Source organism: Dipodomys spectabilis, unplaced genomic scaffold (assembly GCF_019054845.1).
Source record: "Dipodomys spectabilis isolate Male_0828 unplaced genomic scaffold, ASM1905484v1 ptg000609l, whole genome shotgun sequence".
NCBI lineage: Eukaryota > Metazoa > Chordata > Mammalia > Rodentia > Heteromyidae > Dipodomys > Dipodomys spectabilis.
Window position 1 is genome coordinate 533,786 of NW_024871286.1, and position 10,596 is coordinate 544,381.

Consider the following 10,596-nt stretch of genomic DNA (forward strand, 5'->3'; position numbering starts at 1 on the left):
ACAGGCCGGTGGGCAGCCCTGGCCCGCGAACTGACCCAGGCCGGTGGACAGGCTGGTGGGCAGCCCTGGCCCGTCCTTACCCACCCCACCTCGGGCAGCCAGAGCCCAAACCTCCCACTTCGGGGAAGAGTGGACCCCAGATGCCCCCCCCAGTGAACCCCTTCTTTCCTTACCCTGTTTCATTTAACAGAATTTCTGGCAAATATTGACCCAGGTCCTTCAAGGAGACTGGGAATGTACTGGAAGGCCATGGCCAGGTGGAGGGGGGGAGGTGTGGAAATGGGGGGGGGGGCAGGGCCCTCTCTCAGGCCAAAACCTTCCATGCAGGCAGGATGCCCAAGAAGTCAGGGCTGGGCTGGGGGACCTCAGGGGTCCCAAGGAGGAGCCGGGCCAGGGGCCAGCCTGACCCCTTCCCGGGACCCCCAGGCCCTCGGGGGCGCGGGCTGGGTGGGGGACAAGGCCAGTGCGCCCTAGGCTTCCGGTTGTAGGGATGGGGTCCACGTGTGTGGGGGGTCCCCTGTCCGCGGCACCCAGGAGGCACCGAGTCCCAGCGAGGCCCCTCCCCGCCCGGCGCCCGCCTCCCCCCGGGGTCGGGCCGAGGGCGGCGGGGCACAAAGGCCGCTTGTCCGCCGCGCGCGCCCAGCCCGCGGCCGCGGTGCCGCTGATTCACGGCGGGGCGGCGCCCGTCCGGCCCCGGCGCCCCCCGCCGCCCCGGGGGGTCGGAAGTGGGGGCGGGGGCGGCGCCGGCAACTTTCCCTCTCAACCCCCGAGGAATGTCGGCGGATTTCCTGAAACCCGACCCGGCCGCCGCCGGCCGCCCGCCCTCACCTGCGCCGGGCCCGGGGGGCGGCGCGGGGGGCGCGCACCTGGGGCGGGGCCGGGGCGCACCTGGGGCCCGGGGGCGGCCGGCGGCGCCCGCCGCGCCTCCGCACGCCCCCCGCCTCAGTGTCCCCGGCGGGGCGGGGCCCGCGGCCGGGGGAGGGGCGCCGCCGTCCAGATGTCCGCGGCGCGCCGGGCACAGCCGCGCCTGATTAAGGCACGTGGGGGCCGCGGAGATGAAAGCGGGGCCCGCGCCGCCCGCCGGAACCTGCGGCCCCGCGACCCCGCGGCCGCCCCGTCTGGGGGACGGAGCCGGGGCGGGGCGGCGGCACCTGCGGCGGGCGGGCCCGGGGCCCCCGGCCTCCGGCCCCGCCACCCCGACCCCTCCCCGGCGGGGGCCCGGGACCTTGGGCCCTGGGGCGCGGGCGCGGGGTCCCGGCGCGCTGGGCGGGGCCGGGGGGCGCGGGGGTTGGGGTGTCCCATCCCCGCCCCGCCCCGCATCCCCATCCCCGCCCGGGGCGGGAGACGCGCCGCGCGCCCTGGCCGGGGGTCCCCGAGGCGGCACCGGCCCCGCCGCCCCCGCCCCCCGGTGCGGCGGCGCCCCCGCCCCCCGCTCCCAGGCTGCCTCGCTCGGGTGACGTCAGCGCCCGGTCCCCGCCGTCCCCGCTCCCGGCCCCGCGTCCCCGTCCCCGCGTCCCCGGCCCCCGCTCCGGCCCCGCCATGGCCGCCCTGGCGCTGCTGCTGCTCCCGCTGCTGGCGCCGCCCGCCGCGCCCGCCCGCGAGCCGCTGGCCCCGCCGCCACTCGGGGACGCCGGGAGCTGCCCGCAGCGCTGCCGCCAGCGGGAAGCGGGCCCGCCGCCCGCGCAGGTGCGGAGGGGCCGGAGGGAGACGGGGGGGAGGGAGCAGGAGCGGGGTGCGGGGCCGCGGGGGGGGGGAGGATCGGGGTGCGGGGCCGCGGGGGGGAGGATCGGGGTGCGGGGCCGCGGGGGGGAGGATCGGGGTGCGGGGCCGCGGTGGGGGAGGCTCGGGGTGCGGGGCCGCGAGGGGGGGAGAAGTCCCTCGGGGAGTGGGGAGGATCGAGGTGCAGGGCCTAGGGGGGCAGGATGGGGTGCGGGGCTGTGGGGTGAGGATGGGGGTGCAGGGCCGCGTGGGGGGAGGATGGGGTGCAGGGACGGGGGGGTGTGTGGAGGATCGGGTGCGGTCCCGCGGGGAGCGGGAGGATCGAGGTGAGGGGCCCAGAGGGGGCAGGATGGGGTGCGGGGCTGTGGGGTGAGGATGGGGTGCGGGAAGGGGGGAGGATCGGGGTGCAGGGCCGCGGGGGGGAGGCTCGGGGTGCGGGGAGGGGGGAGGATCGGGGTGCAGGGCCGCGGGGGGGGAGGCTCGGGGTGCGGGGAGGGGGGAGGATCGGGGTGCAGGGCCGCGGGGGGGAGGCTCGGGGTGCCGGGAGGGGGGAGGATCGGGGTGCGGGGCCGCGAGGAGGGGGGAAGTCCCTCGGGGAGCGGGGAGGATCGAGGTGCAGGGCCCAGGGGGGCAGGATGGGGTGCGGGGCTGTGGGGTGAGGATGGGGTGCGGGGCTGTGTGAGGGGGAGGATCGGGGTGCGGGGCCGCGGGGAGTGGGGGGTTGGCCCCGGCGCCACCCCCTCCCGTCCTCATCCCCTCCCCAGAGGGACCCCGCGGTCTCTGTGGTGTGCGGGGCCTGGGGCTCGAACCCTGGGTCGGGGCCTGTCCTCCCCACCTCCCCCCCTTGCTCTTTTTCTCTTTGCTGGTGCTCTACGACCTGGGCCACACCGGTGGCTTTCTGATGACTCACCAGAGCGGCTCTAGGGGACTTTCCTGCCCGGGTTGGTTTTGAACTGCGATCCTCAGCGTCCTGAGCAGCCGGGGCTGCGGGTCCAGTCCTCCCCTCTCTGTTTCTGTGTTTTAACGGGGAAGCCAACCTTGCCGGAGCCCCCCTTCTCCTGAGCCCCTGTCCCCCCAGGCCGAGCCGGAGGCCCCCTCCGCGTCACCCTACGACAAGGCCGTGCTGGTCAGCGCCTGTGAGCGGGGCTGCCGCCTCTTCTCCATCTGCAGCTTCCTGGCCCAGAGCTCCGAGCCCAACGCCACGCAGGCCGAGTGTGACACAGGTGAGGCGGAGGTGGAGGGCGGGGGGCGCTGGGGGGCACCGGCAGCGGCCCCACTGTGCTCTGCCCCTCCCAGCCTGCCTGGAAGCCTACGTGAAGGGCTCGGAGCAGCAAGCCTGCAGCTGGGGCTGCTGGAGCCAGACCACCCTGCCGGAGCTGCTGCCAGAACAGAAGGTGGGTGTCCCCCCGAACCCTGCACCCCAAGACCGAGGGCCGACACCAGCCCAACCCTGCTGGGGGACACATCCCAGCAATGGAGCTTCACTCAAATCTCTGTGTGTGTGTGTGCCTGTGTGTGTGTGCGCGTGTGCACGGCCAGGTCAGCTCTGGGAGTTGAGAAGTTGACCCTGAGTTTCTTCATGTTCAAAGCTGGTGCTCTACTTTTTTTTTGTTTTGGTCTGGTCGTGGGGCCTGAACTCTGGGCCTGGGCGCTGTCCCTCAGCTCTTCAGCTCAAGGCGAGCGCTCTACCACTTGAGCTACAGCGCCACTTCCGGTTTTCTGGTGGTTTATTGGAGATAGGAGCCTCACAGTCTCTCCTGCCCGGGCTGGCTTTGAACCGCGATCCTCAGATCTCAGCCTCCTGAGTAGCTAGGATTACAGGCGTGAGCCACCAGCGCCCGGCTGTTTGGATTTTTTTTTAAAACTATTTTTTTGTCTTCTTTTTTGGTACTGTGGATCAAACCCAGGACGTTGTACTTGCTAGGCAAGCGCTTTGCCGCTGAGCTACATCCCAGCCACTTCTGGTTTTTCATTGGTTAACTAGGAATACTTTTCTGGCCGGGCAAGCTTTGAACTGGGATCCTCATATCTGAATAGCCAGGATTAGAGGCATGAGCCTTTGGTGCCCAGAAAGCAAGCATTTTAACGTGAGCACTGTGGTCACTGAAGGCATGATCGAGCCAACGTTGAGAGGCTGAGGGAAGAGCATTCTCTTTGTGTTAGGGCAGACATACACACGATGCACATGGCATGGATGTTCACTGAATAAAGCACGTGTGTGTGTGTGTGTGTGTGTGTGTGTGTGTGTATTTCAGTCCCAGAACCCTGCTTGGCTGACTTTTCTTTGCTTATCCCCTCACCCAGAGGAAAGTTCTAGAAGCACCTAGTGGGGCCCTCTCCCTCCTGGACTTGTTTTCCACCCTCTGCAATGACCTGCTCAGCTCTGCCCAGGGCTTCGTGTCCTCCACCTGGACGTACTACCTGCAGACGGATAATGGGAAGGTGGTGGTCTTTCAGGTGAGCGTGTGGGTCTTGGGTGGACCCAGTGCAGGCAAGTGGTGGGAAAGGGGAGTGGTGAGTAGCTCATGGCACAGAAAACTCGGGATGACTGAGCTCAGGGATGCAGGATGGAGGAGCTCCGTCTCTCTCCACCCCCAGGAGTTTTCCCCTCTGACAGCCTGTGGCCTGCCAGGCCCAGGACATTGTCAGCCCTTTGGTCCTGAGGGGGGCCTGCTGGGGTTCAGAAGCCTCGGTGCGCTCTGTGCCCATAGAGCCAGCCTGTGGTGGAGGAGCTGGGATCCCAGGACAGCCGGCTGCGGCGCGTGGAGCTGACGTGGAGGGGATCTCGCCCCCAGGCCCTGGAGGTGCACGTGGGTAAGGCCCAGCCCAGCGGGGCTCATCCTGGGGGATCCCAGTCCCGGCAGCCTCCTGCCAGCAGGCTGGCGGAAGCGGGGGTCTCCGTCTGCAGCTCCAGCCGCAGGACTCGGGGTCCATCTCCTGGGTTTGGGGTTCACCTGGTCGTGGTCTCCTCCTCTGTTGCATATGGAGGGTCCTCTTTGGGGGTTCTTGGCTCCCCCTGAAAGGATGCCTGTCTTGCAGACCCTGTGGGCCCTCTGGACGAGGTGCGCAAGGCCAAGATCCGGGTGAAGACACATAGCAGAGCCCGGGCGGAGCCGGTGGAGCCCCAGGATGGGGACTTCCTCAGCTGCATGTCCCGGTGGGCAGGGGGCCGTGGGGGCGTGCGGGGCGGGGTCTGTGGTGGGGGGAGAGGGTCCCGGTGGGCAGGGGGCTGTGGGGGTCGGTAGGGTGGGGTCTGTGGTGGGGAGAGAGGGTCCTGGTGGGCAGGGGGCCCAGTCCGCGCCCCCGCTGAGCTGCATGTTGGCGCAGGCGCTCCGGGCTGCCCCGCTGGGTCCTCTCCTGCTGCCTCTTCCTGTCCCTGCTGGTCACCTTGTGGCTCAGCTGCTGCACCCTGGTCTCCGCGCCGCGCCCGCACCTCAAGTTCCAGGTGGGTGCGGGGGGTAGATGGGGGGGGGGTGGCTGGCTCTGTCCACCCTGGCGGTGACCAGGTGCTGGCCCCACGCAGCCCCTGACCCTGGAAGCGGACTGGCCCCCCTACCCGCCGGCGTCCCCTGGCTGCCCCGACAGCCCCCCGTCCTACAAACTGCGCCTGGACCTCACCAAGCTCTAGGCCTTCTTCTGCCGCCACCTCAGCCAAGGTCACGGGGAACAGGCCTGGGGCTTCTGCTCCCCACCCCACTCCCCCACCCCGTCCTGTCCTTCCTCCGCCCCCGGGCCCCAGGTGTGACCCCAGTCCTCCCTGTCCCTGTCTCTGGGGCAAGCTTTCGTCTATCTTGTGGCTTCGGAGTGTTTGAGCCTGTTTGGTGTCGCCTTTCTCTTCCCCCCCACCCCCCACTCCCTTTGGGGGGTGTCTGAGGCCATGGGGGGCCTTTGGCTCTGCTTCCCACCTTCCCAGCCGCCCCCCCCAACCCCAGGCCACGGGTGGGAGCTCTGTGCACAAGCGGGGAATAAATTGTGTGTGCAGTCTGGCCGGACTGGTTCCCGTCGGTTGGTGCGCCGTGGCTTTGGCCCCTGGCTCTGTCCCGTGCCAGGCACCGCCGGGCTGTGCCCACCAGCTGCCCGCCGCTGAGCTCCTCAGAGCCCGGTTCAGTCAGCCCACCCGGCAGTGCCTGGGTGCCGCCCTTGCGCTTTTTCACGCAGCATCTCACGAACTTTCCTGCCAGGGTTGGGTTTTTGTGGGGGTTTTTGGTCGGTCGTGGGGCCTGAACTCTGGGCCTGGGCGCTGTCCCTCAGCTCTTCATTCAAGGCGAGCGCTCCACCACTGAACCACCTTCCCAGCCCCAGGGCTGGTTTTAAACCAGGATCCTCACATCTCAGCCCTGAGTGGCTGGGGTGGCAGGCGTGAGCCGCCAGCCTCCGGGGCCTTGCTTTTGCTAGGCGGGTGCTCTATCACTGAGCCACGTTTTCAGACACGGGGAATGACTTGTTGGGGTGTCCGGGCCCCAGTGGTACCCAAAGGCCTGAGGACACTGTGCCCAGAAGCCCTTCCTGGAGCCCCAGGAGGGAAAGGCGCTGTGCCCTGCGTCCTGCGTGGCCGAGGGCCGCCATCCTCAGCCCAGCTCTCCTCTCCCCAGGCTCCACCCACCTCCATCTTTCTGCAGACCAGCCCTGGGGAATGGGGGGTGGGTGGATGGGGGTGGCTGGTGTCATGGCAACTGGCAGAAGCTCTCTAGCATCCTGGGTAGCACAGGGTTGCCATAGAAACTGGCCAACCTGCTTCCCTGGCGACGGAGACCCAGATCTGGAGCCCCAAATGTGTGACAGGACAGACGGATGGACGTGGAACCCTCCAGGGAGGGGTGTGCACCACCAGAGTCAGGGAGCACTCGGGCCTCGCCTGGAGCTGTGGAGGTCCCCAGCAATCCCGCTGTTCGCCTCAGGGTCCCCCCAAGGGCTGTCCCCCCACCCAGCCAGTGCACACAGCGCACAGGCCTCAGGAGGTCCTGGCCCCCACAGTGTCGTGTTGACAATTAAGCGGTAGCTTGTTTGCCTGCGTGATGATGGGTTTAATAAATGGCCCCCGTGGCAGATGGGACAGGCTGGGCGTCCGGGCCGCAGCTGGGACACACCCCCCAGACGGCTGCTCCCCATACATCTCTGTCAACACCCTCCCTCGCACCCCGCCTTGCCTGTGCTCCCCCCCCTTCCTGGTGCTGGGCTAGGTCCTTCCATAGAATGTTCACCAGTAGTGAATGTTCTAGAACATTCTGGAATGTTTGGTTCTTTCCTCAGAGAAGTATGGGGATTTCAACTTGGGGCTTGGACTTGCTCGGTCTGTTCTATGGCTGAGCCACACTCCCGGCTCTCTTCCACACTGGTGATTTATTTATTCTGCACTAATGGTGTACTGAGACTTGAGCTCACTTAGAAACAAGGAGATAGGTAGGACCCTTGGCCCACGCCTGTCACCCCAGCTACTCAGGAGACCAAGATCCGAGGATCACAGTTCAAAGCCAGCCTTGGCAGAAAAGTCCACGAGACCTTTATCTCCAATAAACTACTCAGGAAAAGCCACACGTGGTGCTGTGGCTCAAGTGGTGGAGTGCTAGCATTGAACAAAAGAGCTCTGGGACAGCGCCCAGGCCGAGTTCCAGCTTCACTGCCAACCAAAAAAAAAAAAAAAGACTAGCCAGAGCTACAGAAGAAGACCCTGTCTCAAAAAACAAATGCAGCAAGGGACTGGTGGCTCACACCTGTCATCCTAGCTACTCAGGCGGCTGAGATCTGAGGATCACAGTTCAAAGCCAGCCTGGGCAGGAAAGTCTGTGACATTCTTTTTCCTTGGGGGGGGGGGTCCGGTTGTGGGGCCTGAACTCGGCCTGGGCGCTGTCCCTCAGCTCTTCAGCTCAAGGCTAGCGCTCTACCACCTGAGCCACAGCACCAAATCCAGCTTTTTTTTTTTTTTCCTGCTTATGTGGTGCTGAGGAATCGAACCCAGGGCCTCATGCATGCTAGGCAAGCACTCTACCACTGAGCCACCTTCCCAGCCCCATGTGACATTCTTATCTCTTAATTAACAACTAGAAAACTGGAAGTGGCTCAAGTGGTAGAGTGCTCACCTTAAGCTGAAGAGCTGAGGGACAGCGCCCAGGCCCAGAGTTCAAGACCCACAGCCGACAAAAAAATAAGAAAGAAAGAAAAAATACAGAAATAGGAAGAGGGTGTTTGGGTTTATTGAAGTGGCCGAGTCTGGCAGGGCTGTGACAGCTGGGTGACGGCTTGCCCATCACCTAGGGGAATCCTTAGTGCTGTGTTTTGTCATCCTACTCTTTTTCTCTCTCTTTTTTTTTTTTGCCAGTCCTGGGGCTTGAACTCAGGGCCTGAGCACTGTCCTTGAGCATTTTTTTTCCCCTCAAGGCTAATGCACTGTCATTGTGCCACAGCACCACTTGCAGCTTTTTCTTTGTATGTGGTACTGAGGAATGGAACCAAGGCTTCATGCCTGAGAGGCCGGCACTCTTGCTGAGCCGCCTTCTCAGCCTGTCATTCTACACTCGAAGGACGGAAGGGAGCCACAGCCATGGCTGGCAGGGCCACTGACCTGAGGCCTCACAGCCCAGCCTAACGAGGAGCAGTTCATCAGACCCCCTGCACTTTACTGAGATGCAGTTTACCTTTGGATACGGGCGCGCTCTTCTCAACCCTGCTTTCCTTGGGCTCGATTTCCTCTCCTAGGACACCTGGACCTCGAGCTCTGACGCTGGGGACCAGGGGCCCGCAGCTGGCCCCAAGTAGGGGAGCAGGTGGGGAGGCCACTGCCCCAGGAAGCCAGCTGTGGACCAGATGGTGGACAGGCGTGTGGGCTAGGCCGCGGTGGGTCACTCACACACGCTTGAAAATGGGGCCTGTGGTGGCTTGGGCCAGGAGCCTGCCTGGGGTTCACGACCTTGGTCTTGCCTGGCCTGACGCCCACACTGGGCTTGTCCTGTAAAATACTCCTTGTTCTGCAAGCCACTGCGTCACAAGCACCCAGAGTTCTGCCTTCTAGCTAAACCCTGCCCATTGGTTTTTTTTTTTCTTTTCTGAAGGGTCAGTACTGGGGTTTGAACTCAGGGCCTGGGCATTGTCCCTGAGGGGGGTTTTTTGCTCAAGGCTGGTGTTCCCCTTGAGCCACCCCTCTGCTTCATTGGAGATTTCCTGCCCAGAATTTCCTGCCCAGGCTGGCTTTGAACCTCGATCCTCAGATCTCAGCCTCCTGACTAGCTAGGATGACAGGCAGGAGCCACCGGCGCCCGGCTTGTACCTAATGTCTCTTATATGAGAATTTGCCTCTGCCAGGAGAGTCAGTTGGTGCCAGGGGTAGGGCTTCCCCTCAGACTTATCCCCCTCCCTTTCTTTAATGCAGCACTGGGGATGGAACCCAGGATCTCGCACATGCCAGACAAATGCTCTACCACTGGGCTCCACCCATGTCTTCCCATCTCCATGCTGACTCCAGAAGGCTTCTGTGAAGTTCAGGCTCTTTTCTGCCCAGTCTCTTCCTCCCTCTCCTTCCTTCCTCTTAGGGAACCCCAGGATCTCTGCCCTTCACTGCTGTGCCACAGGATGGACACTGTGGTTCTGGGGTACAGCCCAGGGAAGTTCTTGGTTCTCATGTCTGTGTCTGGCATGCAGTGGAGCGTGGCTGCCAGGGGCACGTGTGTGCGTGCGTGCGGGCATGTGGATGCCATGCCTTCCACCATCTGGCTCATCTGGAATTGAGGCGCCGACCTTGGGTTCCTAAGGGGCGTATCTGCAGAATGTTCCAGAACAGCTCATGCACACATGCCTTCAACAGTTATAGGCCGATGAAGGTGCCCGGGAGGTGGGAGCTCTGTCGATATATGCAGCATTGCATCTTAGGTATTTTATGCAAGGCCTGAGCATCTGCCGTGTCCCGGATCTCTTTTCCCACAGATGGGAAATCAAGGTGAATAAAGATGAATAAAGGAGCTCAGCCTGGATTCTTCTAGGCCTTCGATGGGTGGAGTGGATACTACAGGCCTGCCTGGCTTTGGACTCCCAGAGCAGTGGGTGAAGAGAGAGAAAGGGAAACAGAGGAAGTCTAGGGGCTTGAGTCCAGTTTGGGAGGCTGGAGTTCCTGACCCCAGGACTTGGGGAGAGGGGGTGTGCACACAGGGTTGCGGGGTTAGGGCCTGGATTGGGATTTGAGTGGAAGATGGCCAGGTGATCTCATGGGGGTCTAGGGGTGACGATGGAGGTCCAGAAACCAGGAGGGGGGTGGGTGATGGACACCCTCTTCCTTCTGCCCACCTCTGCCCCGCTGGGACTCCCCCCAGGCTCGCCCCCCCACCCCCGCCTCGGCCAGGTCCCAACCACCGAGACCCCGCACAGACCACGCCCACAAAGGCCCCGCCCCTCCGCAGACATGGCCTTCAGATGCTCCTGCCTGCCGACCCCGCCCACCTTGGGCCAGGCACCGCCCCTTCTCTCCAAACTTGGACCCCTCCTTATCCCCATTTTGCTGCTCGCCAGACCACGCCCCTCCCCGGCCCAGGCACCCCTTAGACAGACCCAGCTTGGTTCTTGGCTCTCTGTCCCATCTCTATCCCTCCACTCTCCTCCCTTCATCCCAGGCCCAGACCTTCATCACCTGCCCTGAGGCTCCGCCCCTCGGGCTCAACCTCCCAGCCTTTCCCACCTGTTTTAGGCCACGCCTACAGCCTGAGGCCACGCCCCCATCATGCCCTATGCATGCAGACCACCTCCCTCCAAGGCCCCAACCGGCGGCCTGGACACTGGCCCCGCCTCTTGTCTCGGCCACGCTCATCACCATTGGCCCCGCCCTAGGTCTAGAAAATCCAATGGCACTCTGCATCCCATCGCGCCCAGAAAGGGCCCCGCCCCTCGCGCGGCCCC

At 64.6% G+C, this 10,596-nt stretch overlaps 1 protein-coding gene across 1 annotated transcript; it reads left to right on the forward strand.

Annotated features, from left to right (window-relative positions):
- Nucleotides 1-490: 490 nt before the first annotated feature.
- On the forward strand, nucleotides 491-5,637 carry Tmem59l (transmembrane protein 59 like). The gene is made up of 9 exons (XM_042671244.1): nucleotides 491-1,287; nucleotides 1,440-1,686; nucleotides 2,783-2,942; nucleotides 3,016-3,113; nucleotides 4,024-4,176; nucleotides 4,431-4,533; nucleotides 4,759-4,876; nucleotides 5,047-5,164; nucleotides 5,243-5,637. The coding sequence occupies exons 1-9, from the start codon at nucleotides 491-493 to the stop codon at nucleotides 5,345-5,347; spliced, it is 1,899 nt and encodes a 632-aa protein (XP_042527178.1). The 3' UTR covers nucleotides 5,348-5,637.
- Nucleotides 5,638-10,596: the final 4,959 nt, after the last annotated feature.

Coding starts and splice junctions, on each gene's coding strand:
- Tmem59l (XM_042671244.1), top strand. CDS start 491: ATGGGGTCCACGTGTGTGGGGGGTCCCCTGTCCGCGGCACCCAGGAGG. Junction 3,114..4,023: donor AGCTGCTGCCAGAACAGAAG/GTGGGTGTCCCC, acceptor CCCCTCACCCAG/AGGAAAGTTCTAGAAGCACC. Junction 4,177..4,430: donor GGAAGGTGGTGGTCTTTCAG/GTGAGCGTGTGG, acceptor CTGTGCCCATAG/AGCCAGCCTGTGGTGGAGGA.